This window comes from Idiotropiscis lumnitzeri, chromosome 9, assembly GCF_059441095.1.
Source record: "Idiotropiscis lumnitzeri isolate Australia: NSW breed Sydney's pygmy pipehorse chromosome 9, RoL_Ilum_1.0, whole genome shotgun sequence".
NCBI lineage: Eukaryota > Metazoa > Chordata > Actinopteri > Syngnathiformes > Syngnathidae > Idiotropiscis > Idiotropiscis lumnitzeri.
Window position 1 is genome coordinate 13,051,374 of NC_142399.1, and position 15,593 is coordinate 13,066,966.

Below are 15,593 nucleotides of genomic sequence, written 5' to 3' on the forward strand. Positions count from 1 at the left end.
CTTGCCCGAGCGTCACCTCGCTATCGGGAAGTTTCTCAATGACGCCAGTGAGAAGGGCGCGTTTGCCCGTCTGGCTCTCACATGAGCTTCTGCAGCAGCAACAACAACACGTCGGGAAGGCGGCGGCCGCACATTCTCGCCACTTAACTCCTTACATCGCAACGGCCGCAGCAGAATGGCGCCATTGTCCAACGCTCGCTGCCAAGGTGACACCAGGAGGAAGTGATGGAGGATGAACGGCCGTCTGCCTCAAACCAGTGTGTGTGTGTGTGCGTGTGTGCGCGCGCGTGTGTGTGTGTGTTTTGTACGATGAAAGAGGTCTTTGATGGAAGTTGCCCACTGAGCGCGCTCCTGGCTGCACATTGGGGGAGGGGCTTCCAGCCAAGACTTAGACAAACAGCACAAAGTGAAAGTTTAAAATAGTAAAAGTGCATCTGAGGGGTTGGGGTGCGTGGGTGTGCATGCGTGTGTGTGTGTTTGTGTGCGCAAGTCAATATCTGCAATCCAGATGTTTTTGGTTGTGGTTTGAAGATCACAAACAATCCAAATTAAGAGTTTTGTGTTTCATGGGGAGTTGTCGAAATTGACTGCCGTGCTCCACGAATGACGAAAATAAAAATAGTCGGCAATTTAGAGATCTCCATCTGTGTAGTTTGTGCTTCGTATTTGGTAACAATCATAAAACATCTCGACGATATGTTTTGTCCTTGAGGGCTTGTGGGCAAAATGATCTTAAAATCGTTGAAGTAACTTTAATACAAAATCTTTAGTGCATCTTTTTAGGCATTGCTTCCTGAGACTTTGTTTGTGGGTCTATTCGTGATAGAAAATGTCTACCAAATTTCAAGTTAATAACTCAGCTATGTAAACAGCAAAATGTGTTTAGAAAATCCAGAAGAGGCTCCCAAGATTCATGAAGACTTCTAGCATGCAAACTATAATGAAGGCAATTGGCGTTCCTCAAGTCTCAATGCCAGGTCCCAAGATTTGTACATTAACTGCATAAAAGAAGGGTGAAAACAGGATTTATGGGTGCTGAATTTAAAAAAAGTGATTAGAACTTCCTCAAATTTATTTGTCATAGGAGGAAAAAAAGTTTGGTCGGCGTGTCCGCGCATCACCTGCTGGGCTGCAAACCCGGATGAATAATTCAAGAGGCTGATAAACGTTCCAAAAGGGATTGGTAGCTGCTGGTGTGATGTCACAGATGTCAGGCTGCTTGAGTGACAACCTGACACTGTGACTGACTGAGGCCTCCAGTTGCCATGGTGACAGGGCAAGCAGCAACAACACCTTAGTGGCACATCAGCTTTCCACCTTCACCATTTTCTGGCTGTGTCACATGAGATGATGAATGTCCGATCTCATTGACACGTATTTGTGCCTCATGACGGCACAATAACACGCACACGCTGCTTCGTTAGCGCTATGACGCTACGTTCAAAAGAAGCTTTGTGTGCTCTACACTCCGGAATGTTGCGCGCACACACACAACATTGTTCATTTAAATAGCATTAACATTCAGTGTTGAAGTCAACATAATGTCCAATACGCAAAATAGATTTAAACATTGCAAATAAGGAATGTCGCAATCACATTTTTTATTTTTTGCTTGAGTCAACTGATTTTGAGATCACCCAATACCTTACAGCTCAGTCAGACAATGTATTAAAGAGGGGAAAAAAGTGTATCCAAATGTTTTGGCGGGTTTTCACATCAGTTTGCTAATTACGCAAACTTTCATCTCAATACGGAAAGTTGAGTTGAGATCAGCGTTTTTAGATACGAGCATGGCCACAATTCAACTTGTATCTCAAGGCACTACTGTACCGTATATTTGAACATCAAAAAGTTTCATCTAGCTTTTTAAAACAGAGAACTACTGATTATTGCGAACGACGACCAGTTTGATGCACACTTCTGAAATGACCTTAATATGTTATTATAAGGTGATTATTAAGAATATATGAAGTTCATTGCAATGAAGACACTGATCATGTTTATTTTTTTTTAAACAACAACATAGCATGCAACACTTTATTTCTCCAAATCTCTGCCAGTATTTGCAGTTTCAAATGATCACTTCTGCTGCATTCCTAGAAAATCGCAATGTGCCATCACTGGTGTGCTCTCTTTCGAAAAGGCCAGCAGGCTGTTCGTGTGCTGCTTGGGGGCAACCATGTTGGCGACCTCTGAACTAAACCGGACAAGTGTGTCTAATGTGCACTAGCTTAATGCTAACAAATAATGTGAAAAGCTAAAAGTGGGAAACGTAAATCAATTAGTGTCAGTGTTGCCACCATACCCTTCAAAAAACTGTTCCTTGAACGCACATCCAAACGGCGTAATGAGCGCCATGTAGCCGAGGTTCATTTCCAGTCGTGTTTGGGTGTGGGCGCTAATGTTAGTGCACTAGAATTGCGCAACATTTACACATGATGTGACTAACATCCTTTGTATGTGATGACATCACTGCGGTGAGGTCTAGTTTGGTGCGTCCGTTTCATCCGAGACCCTCTTTGACGGGCGATCGGTCGCCGCGGCAACAGCACGCACGTGTCCGTCATTTGTGTGAGCGGTCTGAGATTTGGACTGCTCGGCCTCTCGTGGGACACCAGGAATGTTGGAATGCTGCAAGTGCAAGTGTGTGTTTTGCTATGACCGCATGATGAGTATGTGTGTGTGTGTGTGTGTTTGGTTAGTGTCACGTGATCCAGCGTGAGTTGGAAACATACATACAAGAGACATGCGAGTGTGTCTTAGTGGATCCAGATGTTGGATGCAAAGTCACTGGTCTCTTTGCGATTGGACGCAGCCAAGTGGACGCCAAGGCATGCCCCGCCCTCTTTGCAATGTTAGCTTGTTTGCCGCCAGCCTCTGCAAAGATATACACGAACTTTTGACACCCTCAAATATTGTTGGCTCTCCACTGGCCACTATCCTATAAGCCACAAACAAACTAGACAAATATTTTTCTGATTATTTTAATAATCAATGAATATGGTTAGTGTGTGTACTTTTGTAGAGAGTAGAGTAGTGTAATATCACACGTTTGAGTACAGGAGCACACGCAGATGTGTCTGTCTATGTATGTGTGTCGATTATCTCTCAGTCAATGTTGTGTGTTTGCTGTGTGTACATGTTGCAAGTTGTGTTCTATCTTCATACATGTAAACTCAACTCAATTGGTTGTGTTCTCTATTTTCTGTCCCATTGGAGAGCAAAGTCCACGCCCATGTCTGCTTTGTGTGTAACCTTGGGTTAAGGTCATGTCCCAACTGTGCGTGTGTGCGGGAGTGTAATAGACCACGCCCACCACACCCCACCCCCAAGCACACACCAATAATCAATGCAGCGCTGTCTCCTCTTACTGCAACACACGCGCTCTGGTGCTTCCTCTGTGCATTCAGCATCTCAAAGAAATTCAAGCTTTTGACTTTGACTTGTGCTGTGATGCAAGCAAGTGTATTTAAAAACAAGTTGGATTATGTGATGATTCTTTAAGAGGCGCGGCATGTTGGCCTTGTGTTGAACATGTCGTCCGTCTTTTTTGAAGAATAAATGAATCCCAAATGATGTTGACATGACCTTGTGACGTGATTGTGTGGGGGTGTGCGGGTGGGTGGGTGGGTGTGTGTGTGTGTGCGGGGGTGTGTGGGCGTGTGTGCGCGTGTGTGTCGTTTTCCTGCCTCACTTTGGGATGAAAATGTTTGCTGGGCCGGAAAAGCAACACAATGCTTGTCATGACGTCTCTTCACAACTTCCGACACACACGCAATCTAGTCACGAGTACACACTGTTGCATATGCACACACACATTCTCTCCTCTCACACTCAATCTCTGTCACACACAGTCCTACTTATAAACACACACTCCTATCTCACACACACTTTCACACATTCTTGCACATTTTCTTTCACACGCACACACATGCACACACACAAACGCAAAAGGCAGATCATATACAGACTCATTCGCACACTCAACCCCTCACAAGCACACTCTCTCAAACTCACTCTCACACATACGCAATACATGGACCTGTAGGCTCTCTCTCTCTCTCTCTGTCTTTCTCTTAATATGCAAATGTCCACATTCCGTCAGAAGGCTCTAAAATTGTGTGTGTGTGTGTATGTATGAAGCAAAGCGTGTGTGCACGTATTTCTGGATTGTTCTCTCACACCGGAAGCCCCTCCCTAATGTGCACGCTCACATGCACACCAGGGAACAATACACACAGAGGAAACACACCAACAGTCACACACACATGTGTCTGTGTGTTCTCTCTTGAAAATGTCGGTATGAAAGTTGAACACAAAGACGTGACGGCGTGTTTTTGTTTTTGTGCTCAGACGAGCGTGAGGCGGTGCAGAAGAAGACGTTCACAAAATGGGTCAACTCTCACCTCTCCCGAGTTTCCTGTCGCATCACCGACCTTTACGTGGACCTGCGCGATGGTCGCATGCTCATCAAACTGTTGGAGGTCCTCAGTGGGGAGAGGCTGGTACGCATGCGCACGCACACACTTTTTCTCACTTTCTGTCATAAAATCACACAACACTTTTCCAGTTTTCAGTCAAATAAAAGGATATCTATTTGCTAAATGCCAGAAAAATGAGAGGCGGCTTTTATTTGGGGGGTGCGGCAGAGTTTGGGAAAGGCCAGATGATGATGTCATCATGTCCTTGAAAGCTTCTTATAGATTGATGGCCAATATGTGAGGAATAAATGTGCGTTTTGCTCCCCCTGACAACAGTCAGACAACTGCTGGGCGTGATGAAAAATCCACACACTAATCACCTAAAATATGATAATAAAATAAATTCTTTGTTGTAGCCCTAAAATTATGAATAAACTACAATTCACGGCTGCAGCTAACAAGAAAAGAGAGAGAAAATCGGCCAACATGTTGATGATGTTTTTCCAAATGAAACGCCGTTTGCAAACAAATTATTTTTGAAAGATTACTCTCTCCCTTTTATGGAGAGCTACAGGAAACGATTTACATTTGGGAGGATTTGGGCTGATTTAAGTTCAACAATGTCTGGAAACAAACAATCAGTTGTCATTGAATCGCTGACTAGTTTCAAGTTATCCTGGTTGTCCGTCCTCAGCCCAAGCCCACCAAAGGCCGAATGAGGATCCACTGCCTGGAGAACGTGGACAAGGCCCTGCAGTTCCTCAAGGAGCAGCGTGTCCACCTGGAGAATATGGGCTCGCACGACATCGTGGACGGCAACCACCGCCTCACACTGGGCCTCATCTGGACCATCATCCTGCGCTTCCAGGTAGCCACCCGCACAGTTTGCACGCCGACGGTTGCTGAGAAAACCGGCATGAAAATGGTTCAACAAAAACATGACATCGGTGAATTCGCAAATGCTAAATTGCAAATCTGTGGTGGTACGCTATAATAGTTTTACATTGATAAATAACAACAATAATAATAATAATAATATATCTGCGTGTACAGTTGAGCCATCAGGCGATGGGGACCAGGCCGACCCATGAACAGCAAAAAATCTGTAATTTAAAAATAATTGATGCCCAATGATTGGGGGAATTAAAAAAAAAAAATCAAAGCCAAAGGATTCTTCTCCAAAAAGTTGATTACATTTGACATTTTTTAGTAAGTTAAAAAGTATTAAAATGGGGGGGGAAATAATAAAAAATGTAAAAAATATAAATAAAGAAAACATTTCTACAAATATGTATGATTTTCAAATGATGGGTTGATGTCTGTTTATCCGCGCTAAATAAATCCTTCCAAATTTAATTGCTGTAACTTTTAGCACAGCACACGTTGCAGTGACGTTTAGTTGACATTCGGATTCTGATAAATTTCATGCATCCACAAAGTGACCCAAAAGGGTGAAGCAAAATCCAGGCGTGAATTTTTATCAAGTGCACTCACAGAAAAACAAAATGGATTCTTTTTTTTTTTTTTTCTCCATTCCAACTTGTGTCACTCTCGCCTTCATCTGATTAACTTTGCAGTGGCGGCGGCATTGTTGTCATGTGACGCCAGCCATGATGTCATCAGCATGCTCGGTGGGAGGAAAAGGGATTTAATGTTTATAAGCCGGCAGGATTAAAAAAAAAAGTCTTTAGTGTTTTAAATCCTGCGCAGGAGGTGACATGAAGTCGATTGATGGCAGCTGTGAGAATTTCAGCCTGTGCTTGCGTGTTGGTGTATTGCTGGTTTGAGGCCGAGCGATGATTGTGTGAGCGTGAACGTGAACATGTTTGTGTCGCCATGCTACACTTTGTCTCCCAAAAGCCGTTTGGACTTCATCAGTCTTGTTTGTAATCTTGGCTTTGGTTGATGTTGTCGGCCGGCAGCCTTGACGTTTGTGCATTTGTGTGCCAGATCCAAGACATCAGCGTTGAGACGGAAGACAACAAAGAGAAGAAGTCTGCCAAAGATGCTCTGCTGCTCTGGTGTCAGATGAAGACGGCCGGGTGAGTGATTGCGCATCGCAACATCAAGCACAACAAAAGAAGATACGAGTGACACAAGCGTCAGTTTTTTTTTTGTTTTTTTTTTTGCTTTGACTCAAGTGTGCAGACTTGCAAAAAGATCGCCGTGTGGTGACAGTCAACTGTTAAAGAACGAGTCCCCAAACGGGTTATTACCACCCCCAGCTGCCAAAGCTTCGAGCTTCGCCTTGCAGCCGGGTAGCTAAGACAGCACAACGTCAAGTCACTGGTCACCAGTGCTCGCATCTCAAGTCTGCGCTCACAAGTCAAAGAAAAAAAAATGCTTGTATCTTCAAAAATTATGTCGAGTTACTATATGGCGAGGCGCTGCTATACAATTACGTTTGGGTTAGATAGGAGCTCGGATGAAACAAATGCAACTTGTAAATCAAATGTTGTTTGTGTTGCCTTGCAGATATCCAAACGTCAACATCCATAACTTCTCCACCAGCTGGCGGGACGGCATGGCCTTCAACGCCATCATCCACAAACACAGGTCGTTATACGTCCCACGTACAATTCCTCATTACATTCATGAGCACAGGTGGGCGTCGCCACCAAACTGCCCGTCTGTAGATTATTAACAAGTCAAACATGCCAATGCTGGCAAAGGAAACGTGCCCTATGACATTGCGTTACATGTCCACTCAAATATTATACGCGGTCAGGATTATACGGTGCAGATGATATTCAGTTGACAGAAAGGAGCTTTCAAAATGATTTGTTCCATTTGCCATAGAGAACTCCAACTTTATACTGCCCACTGCGCTTTTTAATCCAGCCCACTCGTGCAATTAATAAAAAAAAAAGAAGAAATAAATCAATCATTTCATGTTGTCCCCGCAATGCCTACTTTTTCGCATTCGATGGCACACTGACCATAAGTGACCTTTGTAGGCGTGCCTGTGCCGTGTGTTTAGCAAGCCACACTCATTGTTTTTGTGCACAAAAGACATGCCAAAAGTCTTGCGGGCTGGCGATGACATCACACTCCGAATACATTTGCGGGTCTGGAAGTGCGTCACGTCAAATGCATCCCGTTGACCAAGTAGATTTAGGCGATGGTGAAGTCTCGCATTTCCTAGCATGCTTTTTGGTTGAGCGTGAAGGGAATAACTTTTGGGTCCGCCTCGACCCGGCGCAGACACTGATGTCCGTCTTCCCCCACTGACTCGATTCATGCTGCAAGCTGCGTGGCTTTGCCATAGTTCCGAAATACAGACATTGAGTTTTACAACAATCCTCATCCGTGAACACATTCATAATTTCATATGTGTGAAATAATGAAAGCTTGTGGCCAAAATGTAGCGGCCATACGTGTTGCGTCGGGTACATTCGAATAATGAATTTGATCCCAATTATTCCTGTTCCCTTTGTTATTCTTATTCTCGTTAATTTTATCCTCTTCTCGTTCACGACACAAACATACAACCTGGATGAGAGTGCACATTTTCGCATTTTTAAAGTGCACATTATTTGCATGTGCTTACTGTGCAACGTGAGCTTTGCACACGACAATGCTTTTGCATAGCTGGCCCAAACGCTCTCACCAAATGTTCTTGGTTCAGCCCTGCTTTCCAATTTTACATTCCAAGTCAAAAAGCTTGCCCACACCCATGCTAGCACATTATTGATTAAATATTACATACTGTGAAATTCTATGATTTAAACATTTCAGAAGAAATTTACACACAAAGCTAACACAAATATCTGAGCAAAAAAAAAGATAAAACGACAGTTTGAAAGGAGCATAAGAAGTGAAGTGATAGAAATGGGTGCTCGTCTTGTTGCTGTGTAACGTGACAAGAAATGCTTGCGTCTTTCCATCCCGTCTCAGACCGGACCTGATCGACTTTGACAAGCTGAAGAAGTCCAACGCGCACTACAACCTGCAGAACGCCTTCAACCTGGCCGAGCAACACCTGGGCCTCACCAAGCTGCTCGACCCCGAAGGTCCGCCACACTGCGTCACATTTAATCAAGGGCGGCTCGTAAATGTCACGGAGGGCGGGCACCCTTCTTAAATGTTAATGCAAATACGTTGGTGTTAGCATGTGGCTAACGCTAGCCGTGATGGTGAAACTACGATGATGTCATGTTGTGGCGACGTTGCTCACTTCTGGGCCTTGTCCTCTGGCAGACATCAGCGTGGACCACCCGGACGAGAAGTCCATCATCACTTACGTGGTCACCTACTACCACTACTTCTCCAAGATGAAGGCCCTCAAGGTGGAGGGCAAGCGCATCGGCAAGGTGAGTGCACGGCACAATCGCGTGTTTGACATGTTTGTTTGACGACAAAAAAATTGTAAAAGCGGCTGCAGGGCCTCAAGTCGGTGCTCGGTGGGCTTACGCGCTGTACTGGTTTTGCGCGCAGGTTCTGGACAACGCCATTGAGACGGAGAAGATGGTGGACAAGTACGAGTCTTTGGCTTCGGATCTCCTGGAGTGGATTGAGCAGACCATCATCATCCTCAACAACAGGAAGTTTGCCAACTCGCTGGTGGGCGTGCAGCAGCAGCTGCAGGCCTTCAACACCTACAGGACAGTGGAAAAGCCCCCAAAGTGCGTTGCAACTACAAGAAAGATACTTTTCAGGCCTACTCTATAACTAGACAGGATTAGAGAGGATTAGTGTCCAAAGTTTGAGAACTACGATATTGTTCTCTCCACTCCTAGTGGCCACAATTTGTGGATTTAATGACATAACCTCTGACATTAGTTATCTGGAAAAATGACTCGTATGTCCTTCAGAGGTCTTCAAAATGACACATTGGTGTCTAAATTGTACTTCAATGTTTTTATTTTCTCGTTTTGATTGATAAATTCTAAAATCGGCTATCGTGAAATATTTTTGTACATATTTTCTGTAATGCCTTTCATATATTTTCTCATCTCCATTCCTGATGATCATATTTCATGGAAGTGTCCTTAAAAAGTTGCTCTTTTTGATTTTTATGCCCTTGACTATCCTGAAAAACTTAATCTGAAACAAACTTCAATAACTGCTTTTTGTGTGCATGTGTGTGTACGCGCATGTAGGTTCACAGAGAAGGGCAACCTGGAGGTTCTACTGTTCACCATCCAGAGTAAAATGCGGGCCAACAACCAGAAGGTGTACACGCCTCGCGAGGGGAAACTCATCTCGGACATCAACAAGGTAGCCACGCCCACTCTGATGTCATCACTCCCAATTATGTGACGGGACGCCCTGCTTCGCCACTGGGCACTTAATCCGCCTCTCAATCCGGTCATATCAGCGCAATTATATTAAAAAAAACAAAGAGGAATTGCCATATAATTAATTCAGAATGAATATTTCCGAGACAAAAAAAAAATTATCTTACTCACTAGAGCTGTAATATCATTCATATGTGTAGATGACGGAATGAATTTTTAGATCAGGTCACTGCAGACGTTCGTTGCTCGTCCAACAGTTTTGCTATGACCAGCCTATCAGAGGATATAAAAATGCTGACGTCATCAAGTAGCTAGCAATCCCGCTGAGGCACGTTTGAAATATGATTGTTTCAAGAAACCGTCCAAGTGCGAATATAATTTGTGTCAGAAGTAGTGGTTGTGTATGAAAGTTTTAGGCAGATTAGACTGACGTGGCAACACACAGCAAAGCTGAAATATGATTGGACAAAACCAAATGTCGCATCCAACAGTCACGCTGTGGAAGCAAATCATCATGATCGACTTAATGAATACAATTTGGATGTCGCGAAAACTTTGGCGCTTGCTTCTGATGGTGTTGCCAGTTTTCAGCTCTAAAATCTCCAGTGTCATGTGACGAGCACGCCATCCTGTCGGCTGTGCTGCTTTCAGGCGTGGGAGCGTCTGGAGAAGGCGGAGCACGAGCGCGAGTTGGCACTGAGGACGGAGTTGATTCGCCAGGAGAAACTGGAGCAGCTGGCTCGCCGTTTCGACCGCAAGGCCGCCATGCGAGAGACGTGGCTGAGCGAAAACCAGCGGCTGGTTTCGCAGGTGACGGACACCACCAGCGCGGCGCCACCGCGTCGCTCTGTGACTAGAGAGCGCCATTTTGAGTGCGTACGTGTGTTGGTTCCCACAGGACAACTTTGGATTCGACCTCCAGGCGGTGGAGGCGGCCACCAAGAAGCATGAGGCCATCGAGACGGACATCGCCGCTTACGAGGAGCGCGTTCAGGTGCCTGCGCCGTACCTCACTCGCTCCATTTTTCTCATTTCATCATGTTATTATATATTTTGGGCTTGTAATGTAAAACAAACTTTGTAAAGTTGAAAGTTTTTCTTTTTTGCGGAAATTGTCTTTTTTTTTTTTTTTTCATTAGTGCAACTTTGGACAATTTAGTCTCCTGCACTTTTTTATGTTTCAATGTTGCTCATCATTGTGATAGTTGGATGATCAAGATTTTTGTTTTTGTTTTTGGGTGGCACTTGCTGTTTGTGAAGCATCGTTCTGTTTCATGCACTTGATGATAGTCTTGAACATTGTTTTGTGGCTTGCGCTGCAGGCGGTGGTGTCGGTGGCCAAGGAGCTGGAGGCAGAAAGCTACCACGACATCAAGCGCATCACAGCCAGGAAGGACAACGTGATCCGCCTGTGGGAGTACTTGCTGGAGCTGCTGAAGGCGCGCAGGCTGAGGCTGGAGCAAACGCTGGGCATGCAGAGGGTCTTCCAGGAGATGCTCTACATCATGGACTGGATGGACGAGATGAAGGTGCGACGATGATGATGACGTCAGTGTCACCAGCGGACATTTTGAAGGCCTTAAGCTTGCCACATAAGCACAATTTTCGCTCACTCGCCAGCCTTCGGCACGATAACAAGCCGATAGTACATTCTCCTATGTTCACCTCCACATAAGTCAATCACGCAAGCGAGCGGTATTGTTGATGCTTTGGTCATTTGGGGCGCAGATGCTGCTGCTGTCTCAGGATTATGGCAAACACCTTCTGGGTGTGGAGGACCTGCTGCAGAAGCACGCTTTGGTGGAGGCCGACATCGGAATCCAGGCCGACCGGGTCCGCAACGTCAACGCCAACGCGCAGAAGTTTGCCAGCGACTCCGACGGTGAGACTCGCCGTCCCTATGTCTTCTGGAAGCATCAGACTGACTACTCTTCTTCCTCGTCTTTGTCGTCAGGGTACAAACCGTGCGACCCTCAGATCATCAGGGAGCGTGTGGCCCACATGGAATTTTGTTACCAGGAACTCAGCCAGCTGGCGGCCGAGCGGCGAGCGCGCCTCGAAGAGTCGCGCCGCCTCTGGAAGTTCTTCTGGGAAATGGCCGAAGAGGTTTGTCGCGTCTCGGGTATTCGTTCAAAGCGAGCCACGCGCCAGGCGACGAGTCCACATGCAGTGTGTGGCCTCCTCACAATCGTCTTCATCACTTGTTGACCTCCTCAAGCTAAATGTCGTTAGTAAGCTTAGTTGCTAATAGTTATTCGTTGTTGACAGCTTGCAATGAGTTTTTTATCGTCTTAATCTTTTTAGTTGCCGGCGTCCTACATCTAGTAGTTCGAGTGTCTGCAACCAGTTAGTATGGTTTGCCCATCACTACAAGAGTTTTCATGAGTTTACGTTTTTTTGGGGGGGTTTTTTTCGTGAGCGTTCTACATTTCCCTTGCCAAACCCGCCATATTGTTTCTGCTGGGCGTCTGGCAGGAGGGCTGGATCCGCGAGAAGGAGCAGATCCTCTCCTTGGAGGATTGCGGCAAGGACCTGACGGGCGCCGTGCGGCTGCTGAGTCAGCACAAGGCCTTCGAGGATGAAATGAGTGGACGCGCCGCCCACCTGCAGCAGACCATTAAGCAGGGGGAGCAGCTGGTGGCCGACAAGCACTTCGGGGCCGACAAGATCCGGGAACGCATCCAAGACATCCAGGTAATGAAAACCCAACAGGCTGACAAAAGAAAAAAGAGATCAGACATGATTGTATTTTTTGGGGTTTTTTTTTGTGGCGTGTGCATCACAGGATCAGTGGGCAGCGTTGGAGCGGCTCTCGGCTGTGCGGAAGTCTCGCCTGCAGGAGGCGTGCAACCTGCACCAGTTCCAAGTAAGAGTCCTTCTTCTCCAGTCCTTCTTTCAAGGAAATTTTGTGCCCAGTTTCCTACTTGTCAAAATGCACTCATCACACTCATTTTTGTGGGCTGGTTCCATTTTATGCATATTCCAAGTGCAGCTTTTCTTTCTATGGCGACCAAAAGGGGGGCCGAGTCAAGCCTTTGCAAGTGTGGCAGGAGTATATGCTGGCCCACGCTCGCCATAGCGAGCTTCACTCTTTGCACTTTCACTGTATTGCAAAATTTTAAATCGCACATGTCTCAATTATATGGAAGATATTTTGCTATATGACAGCAATCTGCAGTGATTATTTTTCCACACGGCCTGATTTTACTGCAGACTTAACAATAAGTTTTCATTAGTTGCTGTCTCCCGAAACTAGTTTTTCAAGGTTGTTGACACCTATGACTAGTTTCCATTTGTTTTCTTCATAAGCACGACACTGCACAGAATGTTGGGATTTCTTATTTTTAAGCTGACCTTATTCATATGCAGTCAGTAAAGCTCAATAATGCACAACAATATGCTAGAAGCAAGTGAATTAATTTGACAAAAACTGCCAGGTAAGATATAACAGATTTTACCTTGATTGGAGACATTTCGTCTTCTGCGTGGTTGTTTAAATTTTCAACAGGTGCAGCCACTGCTGGCACTAGTCGTTGTACGTGATGCATGACGCATGTGTCTTTTGCAGGCGGACGCGGACGACATGGACACGTGGATGCTGGATGTGCTGCGCATCGTGTCCAGCGTGGAGGTGGGCCACGACGAGTTCTCCACGCAGGCGCTGGTGAAGAAGCACAAGGACGTGGCCGAAGAGATCGCCAGCTACCGGCCCGTCATTGATGCTCTGCACGAGCAGTCGCGCACGATGCCGGCCGAGAAGGCCGACTCCCAAGAGGTGAGTTCAGGGCTTTGGGGTGGCGTGGCGTGGCGTGACGTGGCTTGGCATGATGTGGCGTGACGTGGCTTGTGGTTTGCGTGTGCACTGGCAGGTGCAGAGCCGTCTGGCGGGTATCGAGGAGCGCTACAAGGAGGTGGTGGAGCTGGCGCGCCTCCGCAAGCAGGCGCTGCAGGACGCGCTGGCCTTGTACAAGATACTGAGCGAGGCTAACGCTTGCGAACTGTGGATCGACGAGAAGGAGCAGTGGCTCAACAGCATGGACATCCCCGACAAGCTGGAGGACCTCGAGGTGGTCCAGCATCGGTAACGCACTTTTCTCTGTTTGCTTCCGAAAGAAAACGAGGCCCAAAAGTGTGTGAGGAGCTGATGATACACATGATGCCACTTTGCATATTGTGGCAATTTTTTCAATTGAATTTTTACTGTGCATAATGACAATAAGAAGCTGTCATTGTCATTGTGTTGCCTCTTCAGTTTTTTTTTCTGTCAAAGCCAAAAGTTTTTGTGTTAGTTATCTGGAAACCAGCATCAATGGCTTTTTTAAAAAAAAATAAAATAAATAAAATTAAAAGAAATCTGAGACCTCAGAACCACAGATTTACAGTACTTCATCGTATAGGTTTAGTTTAGTCAGTTTATTTTTATTAGCATCAAACAATGTTCATTTTAATTCAGCAGATAATTGTAAAATGCTGGCAGGAAAGTCTTTATAATGAGAATATGAATAAGAAGTTCTATTTAAACGCCACTTTTAAAAGATACAAGGACAGTGTGCAATCAATCAAACAATAAAAATAAATTAAAAACACAAGAAAGCAAACGAGACCAGTAAGTTTTTTTAAGTTTGGCTAATTTTTGTTTGATTTCACAAACTTTCTGAATGCTAAATGTACAAAAAGAAGAAAACTTTATTTTCATTAATCACAGAATTATCAAATATGAATATGGCAATCAAATATTGTGATTTTGCTCTGTGAGCTTCCCTCCTTGTAAATATGCAAAGGCCACCACAGGACATTTTCTGCGTGCGTGCGTGCGCTGTTGTTGATTGATGTGTTGGCCTGTTTGTTTGTGCAGGTTTGAGAGTTTGGAACCCGAGATGAACAATCAAGCGTCGCGGGTTGCTGTTGTCAACCAGGTTGCCAGGCAACTGATCCACAGCGGGCATCCCAGCGAGAAGGAAATCAAGTCCCATCAGGACAAACTCAACACCAGGTAACATGGATGCAAAAGTCCAACATGGCAACCAAGTTGGACTTTCAAAGTCACAGTTGAAGAGTGACTGAATGTTTTTGTCAGGTGGAGTCAGTTCCGAGACTTGGTGGACCAGAAGAAGGAAAGTCTGATCTCCGCCTTGGGAGTGCAGAACTACCATCTGGAGTGTAACGAGACCAAGTCCTGGATCAAGGAGAAAACCAAGGTACTGCTCGGGTCAAGCGACTGCAGACCAAACTAATGGTGGTGGTGTTCCTACAACGTGAAAAGCGTTAACGCTTTCACAGCATTGCCATTTCAGCTCTAAAACAAAACATTTGGCTAAATACCTTTGCTCCACTGACTCCGTAGGTCAGTGTCACAAATGGCATCAAATGGCATTTCTTGAGATCTCATCTTAGACTATCACACACGACGACTACAGGCAATGCGCTAACCCATGAACGTGTGCTTGGGACCTCCCCCAAGGTTATCGAGTCCACCCAGGAGCTGGGCAACGACCTGGCGGGCGTCATGGCGCTGCAGAGGAAGCTGACGGGCATGGAGCGAGACCTGGCCGCCATCGAGGACAAGCTGGGCGACTTGGGCAAGGAGGCAGAGCGCTTGTCCTCGGAACACCCGGAACAATCTGAGGCCATCAAGGGCCGCCTGGACGAGATTACCGCCGTGTGGGAGGAGATGAAGGTGCGTCGTCTCATCCCACCTTTTGCTGTTCTCTGCATGACATGCACACTCATGGTGGACAATTAGGCGCTCTAAAGCAGCAGCAGCCAAATTCTTTTCTCTGCTTTTAAAAGTAGTAGTAGTAGTCACTTTGTAATACGAGGTGATCATACTGTACATTTACGGAGCTGGGCACTTGACCCTTTTTTTTTGTCGGTCAGTCGCCCGCCCTCTGGCCGTGATCTTTGTAATGTTCCGACCGCAACCCTCCGGCCT

General features: G+C 45.8%; 1 protein-coding gene across 2 annotated transcripts in view; it reads left to right on the forward strand.

Annotated features, from left to right (window-relative positions):
* The window catches only part of sptbn1 (spectrin, beta, non-erythrocytic 1), a 55,489-nt gene that overhangs the window by 22,824 nt on the left and 17,072 nt on the right, over nucleotides 1-15,593 (forward strand). For both annotated transcript variants that reach the window (XM_088305155.1, XM_088305153.1), the window contains 20 exons: nucleotides 4,354-4,505; nucleotides 5,116-5,289; nucleotides 6,372-6,463; nucleotides 6,897-6,977; nucleotides 8,319-8,434; nucleotides 8,622-8,734; nucleotides 8,859-9,046; nucleotides 9,524-9,641; nucleotides 10,313-10,471; nucleotides 10,560-10,655; nucleotides 10,984-11,190; nucleotides 11,390-11,543; nucleotides 11,616-11,767; nucleotides 12,137-12,355; nucleotides 12,447-12,527; nucleotides 13,230-13,436; nucleotides 13,531-13,742; nucleotides 14,517-14,654; nucleotides 14,739-14,859; nucleotides 15,123-15,338. In XM_088305155.1, coding sequence (XP_088161281.1) covers nucleotides 4,354-4,505; nucleotides 5,116-5,289; nucleotides 6,372-6,463; nucleotides 6,897-6,977; nucleotides 8,319-8,434; nucleotides 8,622-8,734; nucleotides 8,859-9,046; nucleotides 9,524-9,641; nucleotides 10,313-10,471; nucleotides 10,560-10,655; nucleotides 10,984-11,190; nucleotides 11,390-11,543; nucleotides 11,616-11,767; nucleotides 12,137-12,355; nucleotides 12,447-12,527; nucleotides 13,230-13,436; nucleotides 13,531-13,742; nucleotides 14,517-14,654; nucleotides 14,739-14,859; nucleotides 15,123-15,338 — 2,996 coding nt within the window. The remainder of the gene's footprint in view (nucleotides 1-4,353; nucleotides 4,506-5,115; nucleotides 5,290-6,371; nucleotides 6,464-6,896; nucleotides 6,978-8,318; nucleotides 8,435-8,621; nucleotides 8,735-8,858; nucleotides 9,047-9,523; nucleotides 9,642-10,312; nucleotides 10,472-10,559; nucleotides 10,656-10,983; nucleotides 11,191-11,389; nucleotides 11,544-11,615; nucleotides 11,768-12,136; nucleotides 12,356-12,446; nucleotides 12,528-13,229; nucleotides 13,437-13,530; nucleotides 13,743-14,516; nucleotides 14,655-14,738; nucleotides 14,860-15,122; nucleotides 15,339-15,593) is intronic.